Below are 23869 nucleotides of genomic sequence, written 5' to 3'. Positions count from 1 at the left end.
CCGTTCCCACTCTTAGTCCATGATAGAGACCTACCGGGTGCAGTTTATCATCACTCACATATGTCATGAAGTTTCTTTTTTGCAGCGGCAGTGCAGTGCAACACATAAAGTTACTACAGTACTGTGCAAAAGTCTTACGCACCCTAGCTATACACATATATGTGCCGATCTTTTGCACGGTACTATATTACTTGATGCAGAAGAAGGCAAATTGATTATCACTTAAGGGTATGAGAATAGCATGTAAGAACAGTCCTGAATGGTTCCTAAACCAAATTTATTTCCCTTCTACCTTCCAGGTGTGGAAGCAGGATTCTATGCCCCTGCTTTAGCAGGAGCTTGGTTTAGTCCAGTGACCAAATCCAGAACCTCTGTTTATTCAGATGTACACTTTTATCAAATTTCTATTTTATTCAGTTTTCTTTGGTGAAAGTCAAGGCTGAAAAATCACTTCTTTTGTGATTATCTTAGTGTGGTTATCTTTTTATAAATATATAACTATCGTTTTTCTGAAACTGCTTTTTGGTGTAATTATGTGGGAACAAGGTGGGGTAAGGTGCTGCCAATATTCACGTGCTTTGGATATTCAAGTGTATTCTTGGGTGAGATATTGAAGCCCATATACCAAATGTGTGTTTCATTGCCATAATTGCTGCTTAAAATGGACAACATTAAAATATTTTATAATGCAGAGAAGTAATTGTTAACAGACAAGTGACCTTTCTAACCAAGAATTAATTCCGGTTGCATCAGGTTACATAATAAATATAGAGCATAGAACAGTACAGTCCCTTCATCTGCTGAGGTTGGGCCAACTGTTTAACCTAATTCAAAATGGAAAAATAGCAGGTGCAATTTAGAGCAGACAAGTGCAAGGTTTTGTACTTCGGTAGGACCAACCAGGATAGGTCTTACACTGTGGAGTGGAGCAAGGGGATCTGGGATTACAGGTCCCTATTTCATTGAAAGTGGTGTCACAGGTACATAGGGTCATAAAGAAAGCTTTTGGCACATTGACCTTCATAAATCAAAGTATTGAGTACAGGAGATGGGATGTTATGTTGAAGTTGTACATGATGTTGGTGAGGCCTATTTTTGGAGTATTGTGTGCAATTTTGGTCACCTACCTACAGGAAAAATGTTCATGAGGTTGAAAGAATACAGAGAAAATTTACAAAGATGTTACCAGGTCTAGTGGACTTGAGTTTATAAGGAAAGATTAAATAGGTTAGGACTTTATTCCTTGGAATGTAGAAAATTGAGAGATTTATGAGGAGTATAGACAGGGTAAATGCAAGGACGCTTTTTCGACTGGCGTTGGGTGGGACTGCAACTAGAGGTTATAGGTTAAGGGTGAAAGGTGAAATGTTTAAGGGGAATATGATGGGAAATCGCTTCAATCAGAGGGTTGTGAGAGCTGCCTGCACAAGTGGTACATGCGAGCTCGATTACAATGTTTAAGAGAAGTTTGGATAGGTACATTAATGGTAGGGGTATGGAGGCAGGTCGATGGGAGTCGGCAATTTAAATGGTTTGGCGTGGATGGGAGATGGGCCAAAGGGCCTCTGTGTGTGCTGTTCACTTCTGTTACTCTGTGACTCTAAGATCAATCTGACCTTTCCTTCCCCAATTCTCCTCAGTTTTCTTTCATCTTTGAGCCTGAATCAGAGACTCATAAATGTCCACCACTGTCTGCGTTTAAAAAAAATCTACCTCTGACTCCCCCCTCTACCCCATACTTTAAAAGTATGCACCTTGTTTTCCTTGTTTTATCCTTTTCTGCTCAGGGAAAAAGTCTTTGGCTGTCCACTCTATCAATGTCATCACCTTGTACACCTCTATCGAGTTACCTCTCATCGTCCTCCTGTCCAAAGAGAAAAAGCCCTGGCTTACTCAACCTATCCTCATACGATATGCTCTCCAATCCAGATAGCATCCTGGAAAATTTCCTCTAATAATAATGATCTATTATTGCATAAATGCACCAGTACAAATAATATCTTTAATTGGGAGAGTGGGGAGAGGTGACATTTGCAACAGGGTTCAGAACAATGATCAAGAGCAGCTTACGGGCTCAGTTTTATGAATTTGGCCTGTACTTTGGGAGGACCATCTTGCAATGCAGACTATCATGGAGTGTTGTCAGGTCCAGAATGTAAATTGTGGTGGTATGGGTTCTGCGTGGGACAATCGTTGATGCTGACCGCGGGTGGTAGGAGAAATGCTGCAACTTGAGGCAGGGCTTCGGGTTTTTGGTGAATGGTAATTGGGAACTGATTTATTATGGTCATGTGTTTCCTTCTGCAGAAGAAAGCTTTGTTTGCAAGCCATCCAGACAGATCACTCCAAATCTAACTACATCGAGATAGCAGAAAAGGAAAAGTAGCAGAATATAGTTTACAGTTGCAGAGAAAGTGCAGTGTGGGTAGACAAATAAAATGCAAGGGTCACAATGGTACCGTAGAGGTTGGTGCAATGCTGTTACAGCTCGGGGGCCCTGAAGTTCATTGGTCAATCCTAGCCTCCTCTGTAAGGAGTTTGTACATCCTCCTGATGGAATGTAAGGGATTTCCCTGGGTGCTGTGGTTTCCTCCCACAGTCCAAAGATGTAGGTTAATTGGACATTGTAAATTGTCCCATGGTTAGGCTAGGGTTAAATTGGAGGTTGCTGAACAGTGCAACCCAGCAAGCTGGAAGGGCCCAATCCAAGCTGCATCTCTCCAAAAGTAGACAGATAGATAAATTAATGACTCGGGTAGATTAAGAGATCAAGAATTCATCTCTCTCATATAAGAGGCCCATTCCAGAGTAGGGTACCTGGTGCTTTGTGTTTTCAAGCCTTGGTATCCGTTGCCCAGTAGAAGAGCAAAGAAGAAAGAATGGCTAGGCTGGCAGGGATCTTTGATCATGTTTGCTGCTTTCCCAGGGTAAAGGGAAGTGTAGACAGAGTCAGTGGAGGGGAGTCTGGTTTTCATGATAGAAATCCAGAGGTAGTAATGGCATGTGAAGAAGGGAGAATTAATTGGAGCACACTGTGTGGGATCTGGAACTTTCAGAGTAGGAGTGAAATGTGCTCGGTGTAGGAGGTGCGAGATAGCAGTGGCAGAAGACGTTGGTGAGGAACACTGCAGGGAAGAGGAATACAGAGCCTGGAGTAATCTGTTGTCAATCTGACCTTGTCCACTAAAACTTTTTTTTTCACACACTGGAGCTGTGTGAAGAGCCTTCTGCTTCAAAGACTGGAGTTGTGTTTTGGGTGCAGAGTTTTAGGCCAATCAGATTTAAGAATAGTGCGGATTCACTCTGCCTGGAGGCCAGCCTCCAGGTTCATATGATTTTATCATTGGTATGGAGAAATGCAAAACTATTGTTTGTGCAGACAAACAGCTTGTAAAATAGAGAGTGTATAATAGGTCATAAAGATTTTTCCCCGTTTTCTTAAGCTAGGTAGATAAACTCCAGTTCTGGTGTAGTTTTATTTTAAAATTAGTTTATTGTTCACCGAAAAGTTATGGCACGTAAGGAGCTGAGTAAAAAGGCAATACTTCTTGGCATTCTCATGAAAGATAGATTCAAATATTGATTAAAATTCCTCTGACTCGCAAAAGAGCTTCTGACTAATGAATGAAAAAATATACACGTGAATATAGCCAACCTAGTGTCAAAGGTTAATTGCTTAACAACGCAATAATAAGTAATCAACAACAGCTGTAAACTTACAAGTAAGCAATGAGATCTAATAGCTAGAAATAAAACAGCAAACTAAATCAGGGAGGACATAACAAGGTTCAGCAGATACTGGAAATCCAGAGCAACGCACACAAGATTCAGGAGGAACTCAGCAGGTGAGGCATTTTTGTGGGGGGACAGGACTTCTGTGGGGCTGGAGCAGGACTAACCTGCTGAATTCTTCCAGCGTTTTGTGTGTGTTACTCTGAGTATACAACAGGAAAGCGATTTTCTGTTTAAACTACTGTATTAAATATTATATCACTGCAATTACTGAATAAAACAATTTATTATTTGTTTTTTTCTTATTTTGGAATAGGATGTACCTCCTTCACCATGCCTTCACTCACAACCAGGGCTTTCGGTACCTGTTGAGCCTGCTGAGAGTTTAAGAACAGAAGAGAACAGAAAGGATTGCACACCTGAATCAGTCTGCCCAATTGCACAAAAGCTAACCGAAATGCCTGTTGAGCAATCAGATAATCTGCCCCCAAGGGACAGCACGTCAACTGATGCAGAATTGACCACTAAATGTCCTGAGGCAGAACTTACCAATAATCAAGAAAATATTACAGATTTAGAACCGGAGGGTGAAGCAATTAGTAGTGAAGTTGTGTCCACTCTCCTTGATGAAGGATTCAGGTCACCAGTGGATTCTAACAATGAGCTGGATAATAATACCGTTGTGCAGAGCACATCTGAAGATGAATGTGATGAGACCTTTCTAAGCTTTGATGGAGAATACAAAGAAATCTTGGGGTCCAGTGAGGAACTGCATCCCAGCCAAGTGTGCACATCCAAAAGTGATGTCCCTGAAGTTGACACAGTGATTGGAGATCCTGACGGTGGAGTAGCAGACTTCAAGGAAACTCTTGCTCACACGGAGTTCAAGTCCACTGTCGTTACACTGGAAGAATCCAAAGAATGTGTTGAGCTGCCCAGAGCTGAAAGTGGACCAGCTGAGGGATCTTCTCAGGAGGCGGATTTTCAAGGTGTACAGCTGAACAAGAAAAGGCCTCCACTCACTGAACTTACTGAGGAAGCCACAGTGGGTTTGGAGTTGGGTAACAATGGTTCCTGTGCACACCCCGAGGGTCCATCGGTGGACACAGGTGAAATGAGTGCTAGAGCTGGTGATGAGGTATGTGTGGATACAGCAGACCCAGTTCATGACTCGGACGATGCGTGTAAAGAAGGACATCACAGCAGGACTGGTGAGGATGAGGTTCCACAGAACCTTGAGCTACCTCGCTCTTTAAATCCCACAGAGGAATTTGATCAGAATGATACAATTTTCAAATTGCCAGCATTAGATGAACAAAGTGACACAACTTTGAAGGTGTTACCTTCACATGAACAGAATGAAGTGCTATCGGAAGTGCAATTCTCACATGAAGAACAAGGTATTTCTTCAGCACTATTATCTCTCAGTCATTTAGAAAGTGAACCAGAGCAGAGTGATGACCAGCTAGGTTGCCCTTGTGATGATGAGTGGTCTAAGCAGGTCGATGCGTTGCTGGAGACTGCTTCTTCGAATTCCAGTTTGGGGGAGGAGCAGGCATTGTCAAAAGAAGTCCAAGCAATGGTGGATTTAAAGGAAGATGTCTCTCAAAATGATGGCACAGAAGAGCTGTTGTCCAAGAGCATCTCAGAAGGACCATCTTGCTTGCCAGTGACTTTGGATAGCCCATTTAATGAAAGTGATAGTCCCAATGGAGATGAAAAGACCTTGCAGTTCATTCGCAGACCGAGTGATGCAATTATGTATTCTCCAAATCAGGAAGTATTGCTCAGTATCGTCGAGGAGCCTGCAGATTATATTGTAAACAGTTCTTCAGATTCTGAGGGTCAGATTGAAGAACATGAGAAGTCCTCACCTGAGGAGGAACTGAAGGAGGATGGCTGGATGATAAGCGATACCAGATTGAATATCAAGAATGAAGTCATTTCCCATGGGGATGAGACGTCTGATGCAATTTTATCGGATACAAAAGTTACACAGGATTCTCCTGACTGGACATTTAACTCTGTGCTGGACGCAAATGGAAATTTGAAATCTGTTGATTTGAAAGGTAAGTGGATCCGTGAGATGGTGGGATCTCAGTCACTGAAACTATTGTATGATATGTGTGTTTTTTGTAGTTTTTCATGTCATTCTGGTGAAGTAAGATATTTTTGATGTCTGAATGGATCCTATAGTTTGCTTTGCTGTCTGTGGGGAAGATGAATCACAGGGTTGTACACTGCTTACATACTTTGATAATAAATGTACTTTTAATTTCAAAGATTCAGGGAGTGTGAATCAAGAATCTGTGGATAAACTGGTTAAACTGACTATTGGGCCATTAAGTGAATGGGAGCAGTTTGTAAGTGAGAATGTAGGCAAAAGACTGAAAAATAAGAATGTAAGAGTTGCAAAGTCCAGAGCAGGAGGTTGTTCCCGGCATGTCAGGCTGGGTATACGTTACAACCCCCAAGGGGTAAAGAATAGGAAGAGGGTGAGGGAAACAAGCTGATCTCATATCCCAGATGGACGACTGATACCATCTGAGTTGCCTGTATTCAGTATGGAGTCCTGAAAGATCTAACTTGCCCAGGCAGAAGATGGAAACACTGTTCCTCAAGCTTACTGTGACGGCACAGGAACAGTACAGTTTGATCAGAGTGAGAATGGGACGGAGAGTAAAGGCAATAGACAGTGGAAAGTGGAGGGTTTCCCCTGTGGGCTGAACTCAAAAGTGGTCCTCAATAGCACTTGGTTTCCTCAGCGTGGAGGAGACCACACACCAGACTGGCTGTAGTGCAAGTTAATCTCTGCCTCACCTGGAAATAGTGCTTGGGTCTTTGGATGGTGGGGAGGGAAGGAGGTGAAGGGACAGTGCCAGCATATGGTTGCACGAGGAAGTGCCATTAGAAGCGGGGTGATTGGTGGGATTGGGGTGAGGAACCAAGTGTCCATTTCTCTCTGGAAGACACGGCATTGATGACTGGCAAGAGGTGAAATGTGCAGTAGATGTTCTCAGAGGCAGCTTTAAAGGGGTGATCTGGACAACCTGGAGATGGGCAGACAGAACACTCAAGAGCTCTATTCGCGATGTGCACGTTTGGTGGAGTTTGTGAATAAGGGATATTGTTGGAATTATGTGGAAGATTATTTTTAATGGACAGACTACCCCTTTGTCTCATTCTGTTCTCTGGCAGTTTCGAAGATTTTTTTTTAAACAAAATTGACAGTGCTGTAGTTTTCTTCCCCATTTCTTGGCCAGACAGCTTGGGCTTCTGCTCAATTCATTTTAGGCTATAAATAAGCAGTTATCTTTGCCTCAATTAAAAGTTGCCACACAGCTTGAGAAAAGATGGAAGACCAGTCAAACACTGGTTTGCTTTGAAAAGAGCAGAATTCAGATGTAGATTGATTATGCTAAACCTGTACCAAACCATGTATGTGCCATCCTTGGAGAACTTAGCAGCGTTGTTTACCATATGAAGAGTTTTGGGTACTACAGGGGGTGCAAGAATGATATACAAGGGTAATAAGACATATGATATCAGAGCAGAATTAGGCCATTTGGCCCATTGAGTTTGCTCCACCATTCTATCATGACTGATTTATTATACTTCTCAACCCAATTCTCCTGCTTTCTCCTCATAATTTTTGACACCCTTACTCATCCAGAACCTATCCATCGTAGATATACCCAATGACTTGGCCTCCACAGCCGCCGATGGCAGTGAATTCCATGGATTCACTACCCTCTGTCTAAAGAAGTTCCTCCTCATCTCTGTTCTAAAGGGGTGTCCAGTATTCTGAGGCTTTGCCCTCTGGTCCTAGACTCCCCAGTATAGGAAGCATCCTCTCCACGTCTGTTCTATCTGGCCTCTATTCCATTCAGTAGACTTCAATTAATTCTCTTCTCATTCTTCTAAACTCCAGTGAGTATTGGCCCAGAGCCATCAAGCTGTCCCCATAAGTTAACTCTTTCATTCCCAAGATCATTCTCATGAACATCCTCTGGTCTCCCTCCTCTGCCAGCACCACCTTTCTTCAATGAGAGTTGAAGGTATAGCAATTTACTTCCAGCACCTTCAACTGGAGACCACCACCAAAGTTATCTTTCCCTCCACCCCCATTGTCTGCTTTCCGCACGGGCTGCTCCCTACACGACTCCCTTGTCTATTTGTCCCTACCCACTGATCTCCCTCCTGGGACTTATCCTTGTAAGAGGAACAAGTGCTACACCTGCCCCTACACTTCTTCCCTCTCTACCATTCAGAGCCCCAAACAGTCCTTCCAGGTGAAGCAACACTTCACCTGTGAGTCTGTTGGGGTCATACACTGTGTTCAATGCTCACGGTGTAGCCTTTTGTATATCGGTAAGACCCGACGTAGGTTGGGAGACCACTTCGCCAAGCATCTACACTTCGTCTGCCAGAACAAGCGGGATCTCCCAGTGGCCACCCATTTTAATTCTACTTTCCATTCCCATTCCATTATGTCCATCCATGGCCTCCTTCATTGTCAGGATAAGGTCACACTTAGGTTAGAGGAACAACACCTTATATTTCGTTTGGGTAGCTTCCAACCTGATGGTGTGAACTTTGATTTCTCAAACTTCCAGTAATGCCCCCCTGCCCTCCCCCCTTCATCATCTCCCATCCCCTTGTCCCTCTTTCATGTTATCTCCTTGCCCACCCATTGCCTCCCTCTGGTGCTCCTTCCCCCTCCCCCTCTTTTTCTTTCTTCCATGGTCTTCTGTCTCTTTCACCAATCAACTTCCTAACTCTTAGCTTCATCCCTCTCCCTCCAAGTTTCATCTATTGCCTGGTGTTTCTCTCTCCCCTCCTCCCACCTTTCAAATCTACTCAGCTTTTTTGCTCCAGTCCTGCCAAAGGGTTTCAGCCTGAAACATTGGCTGTACTTTTTTCCGTAGATGCTGCCTGGCCTGAGTTCCTACAGCATTTTGTGTGTGTTGCTCAGATTTCCAGCATCTGCAGATTTTCTCTTGTTTGTGATAGCAGAATAGTTGGTGAGCTCGGTTGATGTAGTTATTTCACCAGTAATTAATGCTGGCATACTTGATTTGAATAGTGCTTAATGTGCTATGAGTTTCTAGTTAATTCAGACCACTTGCTATGGATTATTTCATCTTGTAGAGGCATATTTTTTCAATATCTGTCGTTCGTCACCGATATTACTGAGACTAAAACTCAGATTTATTTAATTTCTCTAATTTAAACCCCCTCAATGTCATGGTAGGACTTGAACTCTGGCTGCTCATGCAGTATGTTGACTATCGTTCCACTGTACCCCAAAATTTCCACTCAGAACCTCTGAAATGAATGGTGTATGAGGCGCTTGATCTGAGATAAGGCAGCGTATGCTCCAGAGAATCTGCAAAGAGTCCTTTATAATGACTCAGTATGCAACCCAGTCTACACAAGCTAAACCAATGGTGAACTGGCTTAACCAGTTGTACCATTGAAGACCGGCTTTAAATGTCTCATTTTAAGTGTATCCAAGCACAGCAATTTTCCTTCTCATTGTGAATCCAAAAGAGACAACATTACAATAGGAACGCTTGGGGGGCGGGGGCGGAGGTGGGGGTGGTGGTCTGTTGAGATCACTTTCAAGGACTCTTCATCTCATGTTCTCAATGTTTATTGGTTATTTATTTATTGTCATTGAACTTTGATAAGAGATCCAAGATTTCCAGAAATGGGCCAGTGTGGGAATGGATATTGAAAAGGTCTTCAAGGTGTGGGAGATAGAGAGGAGGAAAGCTGATATGAAAGCTGTTGGTGAATTTAGGCAGCTTTGTATTGTCAGTAGGTAGGCCATGTTGGATTTTAGGCAATTGGCAGCTGTTCTAACTTTCCACAACTGGGCTAGTGCAAGAAGTCAACAACAGGGCTAAAATCCAAAATATTCAAGTTATATCCCTGTTCCCATGAGTATAAAGGTATTTTCCTCAGTAACTTGATTGCACCTAAATCTATTTGCATCTTTGAAAACAACCACAAACAGCAATCACTGAAATGATTATTTTTGCAAATCTAGTTAATGAATAACAACAAGGTACCTATTAAATATTGTAAAGTTTGGTAACGTTTGAATTTGTTGAGACTTATCAACAAAGAGCTTTGCAAGGCTTTGAGCTCAGGGAGCAATCCCTCATGTGCATGGCTGCATTGCTACTGGGCTGTCTGAAGAGGAGATGATAAACTCATCGCTGGCCTATTTTCTCAGATGCTTGAACTTAGGTTCGCTGTTTAGGCATTTAAGAGACTTGCAATGTTCTTCTGCCTGGTTCATTTCCTCAGGTGTAATGGTTAAAGAGGTCATAAACATGTTCCCTCTAAGGTGTGCACATATGTGTGCGCACACATCTTTTGCTACTATCGCACAAAGGAATTTAAGCTGTGCACAAAAGGTTGTCACCTCTACCTCGTTGGCATGTTAAGTATATTTCACGTTTCCTTTTCCGGTTGCTGATGTGGACGGGATTGACAAAGAAGAGTTTGCGATACACACAAAATGCTGGTGGAACGCAGCAGGCCAGACTGCATCCATAGGAAGAAGCACAGTCGATGTGTTGGGCCGAGACCCTTCGTCAACAATGTTATAGTTGAGCCGATCCCTGGTATCTTGAGTTTAAACCTTGTAATCTGACACTGGTGTATGTCCTGCCGCCTGGAGGTTAGACCAATGATGTCATTCAGTGTTTCACCAAGATCTAGTGTTACTTTCCAAATGATTCCATGGAACTGATTCAATTTATTTTGATTTTGTAATATTTTCTTTTTGTTTTTGCAAAATGCAGCAGGGACTCAGCAGGTCAGGCAGTACCGATGGAGAGGAATAAGCTGTCTACATTTCAGGCAGAGATCCTTCAATCAAGACTGCTTTGCAGAACAGAGTCATAAAATAATGCAGCAGAGAAACAGGCCCTTCAGCCCATATAGTCTGTTTCAAACCATTAATCTAGTTAGTTCCATCAACCTGCACCGGGTAATCTCTTCCATCCATGTACCTGTCCAAATTTCTCTTAAATGTTGAAATCAGACCTGCATCCCCAACTTGCGCTTGCATTCTCACTGCCCCCTGAGAGAAGTTCCCCCTTATTTCCACTTAAACATTTCACCTTTCACTCGTCCATCGAACTTGCAGCTCCTCCCATGGAGGGTCAGACACCCTGAGCCAATAAACTGGTCCTGGACTTATTTTCCATCTGGCATAGTTTGCATTTATTGTTTGATTGTTTGTGGTTCTTGTACTGCTATATTTATGCTCTATTCTTGGTTGGTGCGGCTGTAATGAAACCCAGTCTCCCTCAGGATCAATAAAGTATATCCATCTATCTATCTATCCTATGACCTCTAGTTCTAGTCTCACCCAACCACAGTGGAAAAAGCCTGCTTCCATTTCCCCTATCTATATCCCCCATAATTTTGTATACCTCTATCAAATCTCGCCTCAGTCTTCTGCGTTCTAGGAAATAAAGTCCTAACCTGTCTGATCTTTCCCTATAACTCAGGTTATCAAGTCCCAGCAACAGTGTTGTAAATTTTTTCTCTGCACTCTTTCAATCTTATTTACATCTTTCCTATGGGGAGATGGCAATACTCTAAATTAGACCTCACCCATGTCATATACAATTTCAACATAACATCCCATCTCCTGTACTCAGTAACACACAGAAAATGTTGGAGGAACTCAGCAGGCCAGGCAGCATCTATGGAAAAGAGCACTCAGTATATTGCTTTGAGAAAGCCAATGTGCCAAAACTTTTCTTTACAACCCATTCTACCTGTGAGGCTACTTAGAAGGAACTATTTATTTGTATCCCAAGATCCCTCTGCTCTACCGCACCCCTCCCACATCTGCTGTTTGACCCACTTGAGTTCCTCCACCAGATTGTTTGTTGCTCCTGATTCCAACATCTGCAGTCTCTTGTGTCTCTCGAGCAATTAAAGATAATTAATAGTCTGCATAGGTCCTATTTGAATAAAAAATCAAAATAAGGTACATTTAAACCACAGGGGCACCATGGTAGCATAGTGGTTAGCTCAATGTTTCATAGGACAGGTGACCCAGGTTCAATTCCTGCCACTGCCTGTAAAGAGTTTGTACGTTCTCCCCTTGGCCACATGGGTTTCCTCCGGGTGCTCCAGTTTCTTACCGCAGTCCAAAGACATACCAGTTGTTAGGTTAATTGGTCATTGTAAATTGTCCTGTGATTAAATTGGGTGGGTGGCATAGCTCAAAGGGCCAGAAGGGCCTATTCCGTGCTGTATCTCAATGAAATTTAAAAAAAAAAATCACTTCGTAGTCAATCAAAGAACTTTTACACCATGTTAATGCCACATGATCCCAAAATTAGAAACCTGATTGTGAGCCTTGTCATTGACTGAGGGATAAATATTGGTCATAGCCTCTCTTCTTCTGCATAATTAGGTCCATGGATCCCACTATTTGTACCTGAGACTTAAGTTTTCTGTTTTATTTGAAAGATATCACTTAAAATAATGCAGCATTCCCTCATTGCAAAGGACCATCAGCCTGTAGCTTTGCCTGTAACGTAAAGATTTTTACTCACATAAGTGAAGGATGTAAAAAATAAAGACAATGCAATTTAATTCAATTGGATTCTTTGGGCTAAGATGTGTTGATAAAGTCACAATACTTTCTCCGCATTAAGAGTTGGATAGCAGAGTGACTGCCATAGGCAATACCGATTCAGAGAAATTTGAAAAGCTGGGGTGATAATACTTTGTTTTGATCGTCTGATTGTGCTGGCACTTGCCAGTAATTGGTCATTCATCTGTGGTAATCGATAGGCCCAACCAACATTTGGATTGCGTTTTCTATTTCAATCCTTGCTCCTCAGCTTTGCTACAAGCAGCAACAACAGAACAAGACAACTATACCTTTCCACAGAACATCCATGATTTGCAAAGTACAGAGGGCATTTGTTGCTGAGGATGGAAACAGGGAGAAAGACAGACTAGAGAAATAAAAGTGGCACCAATGATTTTGGAGACATATTCATCGCCTACAGGGATATGAGCAATCACATCCTTGCACAGGATCCACTGGGAAGATGATTGTTTTGAAAATTACCAATGGATAATTTGAAGTCTTCAGAAAAGGAGCACATGGGTAGATGAGTGTGGATTTAGTTGGAGAGAGATTTGAGGGATTCTGGGGCGAGAAAACTTGTATTAATAAAGAGCTGGAGGCTTTTCAGCCGATCAGCCCTATGGAAGAAATCCCATTAGCTCCTACCTCACCATGGACTCTTCACACATCATTTTCTCACAAATGCTCATCAGATTTCTTTAGATTCTTCTTGCCTCTGACAAACACTTGGGTAATTTACAACAGCCAATTAATTTACTCTCAGAAACTGAAAAATAATACCTATGTGGTCAAAGGGAGAACATGCAAGCTCTGCCCTGACAAGAACCCAAGATCAGGGTCATTCTGTGGCCCTTGACGGGATTCCTACCAACACTTTGTACGTACCTGAGGTTCTGCTTTATGGGTGTTCAATGATGCAATGATCTTTGATGCTGAATTCTACACGTGACAAAAAAAAGAGTACAAATTGGCCGGGGGAGCTCAGAGAGTCAGGCAGGGAAGTGGACAGTCAACATTTCCCATTGAGATCGTTCATCTGGTCTCATCCATTTCCCTCCACAGTTGCTGCTTGACCCAGTGCAGTTTGCTCCAGATTCTAGCACCTGCAGACACTTATCTGAATGCACTGCCAGGGGTGGTGGTACAGGCAGATACACTGGCGGGGTCGGGGTGCAGCAATTACAAATCTCTGAGATAGGCACATGTGTGAAAGAAAAATGGAGACCCATGTCGGAGGGAAGAGCTAAATTGATCTTAGGGTAGGTTAAAAGGTTGTAGGCCGGAAAGCCTATACTGTGCCGTTCCATGTTTATGCCTCCATTTTACAAGTGAAATAGTTACTGTACACATTCTCTCTCGTTACATAATTAAGGTACTGAGCGAATTGAGCTGCTATTTAACTCCTGGTGCCCGCCGGTCTGCTCAGTAGATGCCCTGTATTTAGAGGGTGGAGGGCCCAATTGGAAGGTAGCAAATCCTGAGCTTGTTTCCTGCAGTACACGTTTAGATAGAATTTGTTATTCTTTGTATTTCTGTTTGTTTTAAAATTTCTACCAATGGCTTTTGAAAATAGCATCTCAGACATCCCACCCTGCAAAAACTCATTTCAGGGTGGTAGCACCATCAGTTTGCGGGAGACTCCCGGAACTTCTGGGAGAGGTGGGATGTCTGCAATAGAGTAGCTCCTTAGCAGCTAGCCAGCTAGTTTAAATAATGTTAGCTGTGCTAATGAACGAATGACACCTGTTAAACTCGCCTCAACATGTCTTTTACAGTCTTAACCCACCATGAGCAATAGAAAAGTCACTGTTGCAAACAGTGCAGCGAGCAACACTGTCATTATTTTGACCCCTATTAGGCAGGGGTACACTTTAGGGTAGTCTGGGGTGACGTATGTTTTCTATTTTTGGAACACTCTACCACGGAGCGCGCGCGCGCGCTCTCTCTCTCTCTCTCTTTCTTTCTCGCTCTTGCTCTCTCTCTCACTCTCGCTCCCGTGCTCTCTCTCACACTGTCTCTTGCTCTCTCTTGCTCTCCCGCTCGTTCGCTCTCAAAAAAAATTGATTTCCGGGATATTGTATATAATTTGCGGGCATCAGGGAGCCACTACTTATATGCCGGAGACTCCCGGGAGAGGTGGGATGTCTGGCATCTTCAGTTCTCCAGTTCCCTTAGTTATGTGTTGTAAACGTTTCAGCCAGAATTTTATCATGCATGCTCTTTGTGGAGTTTGGAGGGGCTTCTACACAGGATCGTAAAAAGCCTCATAAGGTTGTAAACTCAGCCAGCTCCATCATGGACACTAGCCTCCCCAGCAGTGAGGAACTTTCGAAAGGCAATGCCTTAAAAAGGCAACATCCATCAATAAGGACTCCCATCGCAAAGGACATGCCCTCTTCTCATTGCTACCATCAACAAAGAAATACAAGAGCCTGAAAGCACTCACTCTGCATTTCAGGCATAGTCCCCTTCTGCCATCAGATTTCTGAGTGGACATTGAAACAATGAACACTACCATGCTACTTTTTTTTTGTTTTTTTCCTCTCTTTTTCATTACTCCTAGTCCCATTTGCCTGCGTTTCACCTATATCCCTCTAAATCCTACCTACGTATGCAACCACCTATATTCCTTTTAAATGTTGTAATCATACACACTAATTGTACCCGGTTGTTATGCATGGCTCCTTTTTTTTTTTGCTTAGTTTGGCTTCTTAGAAAAATGGCTAGAAATAGAATTAGTAAAAGTGTAGTGGAGTTGGAAAAAGGAGCAACTTAGACAGGTGGAGTTGGTTGCTTGTGTGTTCATGTTTGCCAAACTAGTATTGCTATGTGATTTGTTTCACCTCGTATTCGATCATTGTCTGTGAACGATCAGTATTCATGGTGTATGAGACCTTTGAATACATGAGTAATCAGAGATGTGGGCTGGAGTAGATAAGGCAGGGTGGATGTATGATTAACCGGATGGCCAGAGTGCACTACTTGGTGCATTCCGCAATGATTTAACCACTCACTTGGATTATTAATCTGGAGATCACCATGATGCAAGTGATCATGATCTCATGACTATTCTTGACAAATATCTTCTACAGAAGTGGTTTGCTGTTGCCTTCCTCTGGGCAGTGTCCTTACAAGACGGGTGACCCCAGCCATTATCGATACTTTTCAAAGATTGCACAGTGTCAGTGATATATACCACTAGTGTCTATACGCCATGATGACTATGGAACTGCTGGATTGGCATAAATACGCACTCGATTATCAAGTGTCCTAGTGGGAAGGAAACTTTGCATCTCCTCCACCAGACTGGCAAATGTGGCTTCCGAGCCACGGTGGTGGTTAACCCTCACCTGCCTGCGGTGAAGATCTCGCAAGTCACTCATCTGGGAGGACAATGGGCTGTTCCCAAAAACCTTTTCAGTTCAGCAGGATTTGGTGAGGGAGTAGCCGGGGAATCAGTGGCCATAACAGTCAATGCAATTGTATGTTCACATTTCCATGGAAAATAGGGGAAATCATTGATGGGTAGCTTAATCAGCAGGAGGCTGCCTGAAATAATGCTTTGTCTTAGAAGTGCAGAGAATAATTGAGCTTGGATCTCTATTCATAGGGCATCCTGAAAGAGGAAGTTTATTTACAGTGTCCTGTATGCCAAATCAATAAATATGGGGAGAATGAGTGTATTTCCTGAACATTAGACTCTTTAGACATAACACAAAGCTGAAAATGTTGAGAAGGCAGAGCAGCTCCGCGATCATCTTGCAGGGAACAGGCATGGTAATGTTTAATTGTAACTTAATTACTTAGTGACTTCCGACTGATCTGACCCTTTGAGGCCATTTTTAGACGTATGCCGGATTCAGCTTCTGCAGTTAAAATTAGAATTTTCTGGTGCTGTTGCATCCACAAAAGATGGAGAATAATCCTTTCAAATCTAGGTTGCTGAATTTCCTTTACGCTCGGTGCATTGCCATGGCAGAGAGGAAGCTCTGATTTTAATTTCACTATCTCACTGGAATTTTATGTACTTTCGAATGTTTCTGTATGTCTTTCTATCTGTCTGTGCGACCCCATTCTGAACCTTGCATCTGTGTGTGTGTTGGTGTCCTGCCTCGCTGCCTTTGTGTGTCTGTTGGACCCTGTGTGGGTGGGTGTGTCAGTCAGTCTGTCTATTGGTTGCCTGCCTGCCTGCCAACCTATGTGCCTCTATGTATCTGTCAGACCCTGTGTGTGTGTGTGTGTGCGCCTGTCTGTCTGTCTATTGGACCCTTTCCGTCTCTGTTATCTGTCACTCCTTGTCACTCTTCCTCTGTCACTCTCTGTCTCTCTCATTGTATATCTCTCTCTCTCTCTTGCTCTGTCTGTCTGCCTCTCTCTCTGTCTTATGTCACTCTGTGTGTTTGTGTGTGTGTGTCTGTCTCTCTCTCTCTCTCTCTCTCTCTCTCTCTCTCACACACACACACATTGTCTCACTCTTTGTCTCTCTCTGTCCGTCTGTCTCCCTGTCTCTGTCTGTCTATCAGTGTCTCTGACTCCTGCGGTTGAGGAATCACCAATAACAAGTGTTTTCCTACTAAGCCACCTGGTGGCCATGCAGAGTTACACAATCACTAACATCCTGATGTCGGGTTTTCACCCAAAATGTCGCCAACTTCATTACTCGCACTGCTGCTACTCATCCTGCTGCGTTCCTCCAGCAGACTGTGTGTTGCAATAAAATCCTTCAACGTAATCCTCATTTTAGCAATGTAAAATAACCCCTTAATTACCTTTCTACTATAGCACTGTATTGGAGAGGGATATGAATCTCCCAAGATTATCTTTCTGTTAAAACTTAAATGATCACATGTGATGGAGGAGCACTATCTCTGTGAATAGTTTTCATTAAGATAATCTCTTCAAACCACATTGCTTTTTGCATGTTAATCTGCTTTCCTTTTGGGATAATGCGACTCTCTGGTTTCATGTAATTGCTGTGAGCACCCAGGAGCTGGGCTGCCTACCAGGATTTGACTAAATCTGGTTAGTTTTCTCAGTTTTTCACTGTGGCAGTGGGGAGTTAGTTCCTTGGACTTGCTTATTTCTCTGCAAGTCCTCCATTTCTTCATAGCCAAGGCTGTTTTGTTCTGCTCGGAATTTTAGCAAGTTTGACAAAGGTGTGGCATTACCCCTGTGTTAAACGTAGACTGTAGAACACTAGAGCAGAGTGCAGACCCTTCAGCCCAAAGTATGGTGCTGACCCTTTAACCTACTCTAAGATGAATCTAACAATTCCCTTCTACATAGCCCTCCATTCTTCTATCATCCATGTGCCTTTCCAAGACCTTCTTAATGTATCTGGCTCTATCCCCACCTCTGGCAGGGCACTATACACACCCATCATTTTCTGTGTAAAAAAAATACCTCTGGCACACCCCATACTTTTCTTCAATCACCTTAAAATTATGCCTTCTCGTGGTAGCCATTTCCACTCTGGGTAAAGTCTGTAGCTATCCACTCAAGCTATGTCTCTTATCAGCTTGTACACCTCTATCAAGTCACCCCTCATCCTGTTTCACTCCAGAAAGAAGACCCCTAGCTTGCTCAATGTACCTTCATAAGACATGCTCTCGAACCCAGGTAACATCTTGGCAAATCTCCTCTGCACTCATGGTCAGAATTCTTCGGTTCAGCTGTTTTTCTCTGACTCTCCCTTTCTTCCTCCACACTTTTGATATGTAAGCTTTGACGATAGAGGGGCAGGCACAAGTGTGCTGTGGAGGCTTGTGATCGGTATGTGACAAAGCGTTGATCAAATACTTCTGTCATTGGAGAGGGTCCAGAGGAGATTCACGAGAATGAAAGAGTTAACATTTGAGGAGTGTTTGATAGCTCTGGTCCTGTACTCACTGGAGTTAGAGAAGAATGTGGGGCATGGGATCTCATTGAAACTTATTGAATATTGTGAGGCCTTAACAGAGTGGACATGGAGAGGATGTTTTGCGAAGTGGTGGAGTCTAGGACCAGAAGGCACAGCCTTAGAACAGAAAGATGCCCCTTTAGAACAGAGATGAGGAGGAATTGCTATAGCCGGAGAATGGTGAATCTGCAGAATTCATTGCTACGGATGGCTGCGAAGGCCAAGTTACTGGGTATATTTAAACCAGTGGTTGATAGGTTCTTGATTAGTAAAAGTCATCAAAGGTTTATAGGGAGAAGGTAGGAGATTGGGTTTGAGGGGGATAATAAATCAGTTCTTGTAGAGCAGGTTCAATGGAATGAATGTCAATGCTCCCTGTGTTTTATGGTCATATTGTGCAGTAACCCAAGAAATGTCAATTCAGCTGATGCAAAGGGCAACAAAAGGCAGAAGGTCACATTTACTGTTGACTCTCAGAAATGCTTCACTCTCTGTATTAGGGCTGTAATCTTTTTACATCTGTCAGACCAGTTGGCAACATGCTTGACTGGAAAATCCCAGCTGATTTGTAATAAACTGCTTAATGAGTTGGGAAATTGGTTTTGGAAGTTGTTTGTCTACAAAGCTACTGTGACTTTACTTCCAAAATAACCAACTGGCCGCGAATTGCTTTTGGACATCCTGTACTGAAGATGAACATTTGTTGTGACAGAACGGCCCCTGGTGAAGGGATATGTTTGTGAGTTGGTGTGGGTTAAGCTGTGGTGCCTTGATAGCTCTTATTCAGTTTGCACCGTCGTTTGATCTGAAATATTTATTTTTTAAATCCCAAATCTGAAACAAAGATACAGTGATGGAGGCACTCAGCAAGGTGGCACAATAAGTTAGTGGAGCAGACTTGATGGACTGAATGGCCTTATTCTTCTCCTGTCTCTTATGGTGCTGCTGCTAGAGCTGCTGCCTCACAATGCCAGGGATCCAGGGTCATTCCTGGCCTCCAAGGTCAGGGTCAGAGATTCAGGGTCATTCCTGGCCTCCAGGGTCAGGGTCAGAGATCACAATGATCCAGAGATCCAGGGTCATTTCTGGCCTCCAGTGCTGTCCATGTGGAGTTTGTATGTTCTCCTTGTGACCATGCTGGATTCTGCTGGGATTGTTTTGGTTTCCTCCTGCATCCCAAAGGTGTGTGGATTGGTGGGTGAGTACTTTGAGCCATGCCGCTCGGCAATCCTCTGATTTAATCCCGGCCTAGTCATGAGACAGCTTATAATGACCAATTACCCTACCCAACTGGTACATCTTCGGACCATGGATGGAAACTGGGCACCCAGATAAAAGCGGTGCTGTCACGGGGAGAGCATAGAAACTCCTTACAAGCAGCAGTGGGAATTGAACCTGGGCCACCCGCACGGTAAAGCGTTCTGCTAACCACTGCGCCACCGTGCTGCCCTCAGTTGGGGAAGTAAAGTAGGATCAAATGGGAGGCTGGTGATTGACACAGACTCGGTGGCTGAAGCATCTATTTCCGAACTGAGTCTCCAGGTGACACTAAATCAGTCAGCATCTGTGGATAGGGAAATGGAGTTGGCATTTTGGGTCCCTGATCCATCCTTGTTCAAACAGCCGACCTGAAAAGTATTTCAGAATTCACGATTGCTTAATGTCATTTCCAGAACACAGGGGTAATAGGAACAAAATATTGTTATTAAAAATGCAGTAAATATAAATACATAAGATAGCTTATATAAGCAGATTGATTGTCTGTCCATAAAGTGATGCTAGCTTTATACTTTATTGTCACCAAACAATTGATACTAGAACGTACAATCATCATAGCGATATTTGATTCTGCTCTTCCCGCTCCCTGGATTACAGATCGATAGTAAGTATTAAAAATTTAAATTATAAATCATAAATAGAAAATAGAAAAATGGAAAGTAAGGTAGTGCAAAAAAAATCGAGAAGCAGGTCCAGATATTTGGAGGGTACGGCCCAGATCCGGGTCAGGATCCGTTCAGCAGTCTTATCATATTGGAAAGAAGCTGTTCCCAATCTTGCCGTATGAGTCTTCAAGCTCCTGAGCCTTCTCCCGGAGGGAAGAGTGACGAAAAGTGTGTTGGCTGGGTGGGTCGTGTCCTTGAGCTACAGGAGTGTCTGCACATAAGGTGACTCTGGCAGGAAATGATAAAGTAGTGGTGGTGTGGTGGGATAGTGGGTGAAGGTGTTGATCAGCCGGACAGCTTGGAAAATGTAACTGTTTATTGAGTTTGGTGGTCCTGGCATGGATGCTATGTAGCCTCCTTCCTGATGGGAGTGGGACAAACAGCCGACGAGCAGGGTGGGTGGGATCCTTTGTGACATTGCTGGATTATTTTGTATATATGTCCTTGATAGCGGGTAGGCTGGTGCCAGCGATGCTTCGGGCAGATTTAGTTACCTGTTGTAGAGCCTTCCTGTCCACCACAGTCGAGTCTGGTGTTAGGTAAGTAACTGTTACTCCAGATCTGATGCAGGGCAAAGACAAAAAAAACAATTAGATAAAGAACACAATAATAAAAAACACAATCAATATAAATACATAAGATAGCTTATGTATATAGATTGATAGTGTGTCCATAAAGTGATACGAGGCACAGGAGTGTCTTTATGCAAGGTGACTGACAGGAAATGATAATGTAGTGGTGGTGCGGGGTGCAGAAGGGGGAGTTGGTGGGTGGAGGTGTTGATCAGTCTTACTGCTTGGGGAAAGTAGAGTCCAGTATTTACCGTTTCTTTTTCTCTGTCTTTCAACCTGTTAGAATGTAGAACAGTGTAGCATAGTAACAGGTTCACGAATTAAAACTCTTTTACCTGTAGGTGATTCATATCGCTCTATTCCCTTTATGCATCTATCTAACAGCCTCTTCAACACAACTGTAATAGCTCCTTCCACCACTACCCCAGTAACCCGTAGCATTTTGTGTTTTAAAGAAAAATTTGCTACATACATCTCCTTTAAACTTACCCCCTCTCGCTTTAAATATGTCTTCTAGGACTTGACATTTCTACCCTGGGGGAAAAAAATCTACTTTTTATCTATTGCCACTTGGAAGTTTATAAACTTCTGACTGGTCTCCCGTCAGCCTCTGAAACTTGAGAGAAAACAACCAAAGTTGTTCACTCTCTCCTTATAGCTCGTGCCCACTAAACCAGGCGTCTTTGTATTCAGATTTAGATTTATTTAGTTATCACATGAACATTGAAACGTACAGTGAAATGCTTTGTTTGTGTTAATAACCAACACAACCTAAACATGTGCTGGGGCAGTCTGCAAGTGTTGCCACCCATTCCAGTGCCTACATCGCATGCCCACCATGTTTGGTAGAAAGACATAAACAACAACACAACAAGCAGCAAAACAGGTCCTGCTCCTCCCTCCCACCCACTCAGGAATTTTTTTCTTGGTGAACCTCTTCTATACCCTTCCAAAAGCTTCCACATCTTCTCTGTAATGAGGTAATCAAAGTACTCCAAACACATTTGCACTTACATTTTGGGCATCATTCAATAGGAATGAAGCCACATGTAGATGGTGGGTGGGTGTGTGTGTGTGTGTCTGTCAGGTGGGGTGGAGGTACTGAAAGTAATCAGCTCCTTTCTGCTGTGTGTCTGAGGGTCATATGGCTTGGTGCTGCTCTTTGCTATGAACTCATCAATGATCTATTCAGCGGTTCCATCAATTGCTTAATTCAGAGTTGGGTAACCTATTTTACTTTAGATATATACTTTCCTTACCAGGACTTCCAACCTCTTGGATGTTGTCTGCTTCTGCTGAACTAATTTGAAAAGCATGTTGTGAGAAAGCATTGAGGCAGAGTTGGATGAGAAGGGGATACTGGATGAATTTCATTGATACATTTGAGTTGATACATCAGTGGCCTGTACTGGCGGAACAATCACTCTTGGTGTAAAGAGAGGGGAGACAAGACTTGTTTATACAGGGCGTTCCTCATCTCTTTCTGGATTCCACAATTGCTTTACAACCAGTGAAGTCTTGAATTAGATGAGATTAAAATAGCTTTATTTGTTGAAGAGAAATGCATTGATTGCATCGCATCAAATCAGCAAGAGCAGTGCCGGGCAGCCTGCAAGTGTTGCCATGTTCTCGGTGCCAGTGTAGCAAGCCCATAACTGATTTGACTAACATCTTTGGAATCTGGGAGGAAACCAGAGCACCTGGAGGAAATCCACGTGGTCATGAGCAGAGCCTACAAATTCCTTATAGACGGTGGTGGATTTTAGTGCTTTAAAAGGGATAGAGAGAGCGGAAAAAGGAGAGGAGGGGTGGCATTACTGGTCAGGGATACTATTATAGCTACAGAAAGGGTGGGTAATGTAGCAGGATCCTCTTTTGAGTCAATATGGGTGGAAGTCAGGAACAGGAAGGGAGCAGTTACTCTACTGGGGGTATTCTATAGGCCCCCTGGTAGCAGCAGAGATACAGAGGAGCAGATTGGGAGGCAGATTTTGGAAAGGTGCAAAAATAACAGGGTTGTTATCATGGGTGACTTTAACTTCCCTAATATTGATTGGCACCTGATTAGTTCCAAGGGTTTAGATGGGGCAGAGTTTGTTAAGTGTGTCCAGGATGGATTCCTGTCACAGTATGTGGACAGGCTGACCAGGGGGAATGCCATACTAGATCTAGTACTAGGTAATGAACCGGGTCAGGTCACAGATCTCTCAGTGGGTGAGCATCTGGGGGACAGTGACCACCGCTCCCTGGCCTTTATAATTATCATGGAAAAGGATAGAATCAAAGAGGACAGGAAAATTTTTAATTGGGGAAAGGCAAATTATGAGGCTATAAGGCTAGAACTTGCAGGTGTGAATTGGGATGATGTTTTTGCAGGGAAATGTACTATGGACATGCGGTCGATGTTTAGAGATCTCTTGCGGGATGTAAGGGATAAATTTGTTCCGGTGAGGAAGATAAAGAATGGTAGGATGAAGGAACCATGGGTGACAAGTGAGGTGGAAAATCTAGTCAGGAGGAAGAAGGCAGCATACATGAGGTTTAGGAAGCATGGATCAGATGGGTCTATTGAGGAATATAGGGAAGCAAGAAAGGAGCTTAAGAAGGGGCTGAAAAGAGCAAGAAGGGGGCATGAGAAGGCCTTGGCGAGTAAGGTAAAGGAAAACCCCAAGGCATTCTTCAATTATGTGAAGAAAAAAAAGATGACAGGAGTGAAGGTAGGACCAATTAGAGATAAAGGTGGGAAGATGTGCCTGGAGGCTGTGGAAGTGAGCGAGGTCCTCAATGAATACTTCTCTTCGGTATTCACCAATGAGAGGGAACTTGATGATGGTGAGGACAATATGAGTGAGGTTGATGTTCTGGAGCATGCTGATATTAAGGGAGAGGAGGTGTTGGAGTTGTTAAAATACATTAGGACAGATAAGTCCCCGGGACCTGACGGAATATTCCCCAGGCTGCTCCAGGAGGCGAGAGAAGAGATTGCTGAGCCTCTGGCTAAGATCTTTATGTCCTCGTTGTCCACGGGAATGGTACCGGAGGATTAGAGGGAGGCGAATATTGTTCCCTTGTTCAAAAAAGGTAG

General features: G+C 43.3%; 1 protein-coding gene across 5 annotated transcripts in view; it reads left to right on the top strand.

Annotated features, from left to right (window-relative positions):
- Positions 1 to 23869, top strand: part of akap13 (A-kinase anchoring protein 13) — a 561754-nt gene that overhangs the window by 243265 nt on the left and 294620 nt on the right. For all 5 annotated transcript variants that reach the window (XM_072278084.1, XM_072278087.1, XM_072278081.1 and 2 more), the window contains one exon: positions 4049 to 5801. In XM_072278084.1, coding sequence (XP_072134185.1) covers positions 4049 to 5801 — 1753 coding nt within the window. The remainder of the gene's footprint in view (positions 1 to 4048; positions 5802 to 23869) is intronic.

Source organism: Mobula birostris, chromosome 14 (genome assembly GCF_030028105.1).
Source record: "Mobula birostris isolate sMobBir1 chromosome 14, sMobBir1.hap1, whole genome shotgun sequence".
Classification (NCBI taxonomy): domain Eukaryota; kingdom Metazoa; phylum Chordata; class Chondrichthyes; order Myliobatiformes; family Myliobatidae; genus Mobula; species Mobula birostris.
Note: the sequence above shows the minus strand (reverse complement) of the source record. Positions and strands in the feature narration are given on the sequence as shown.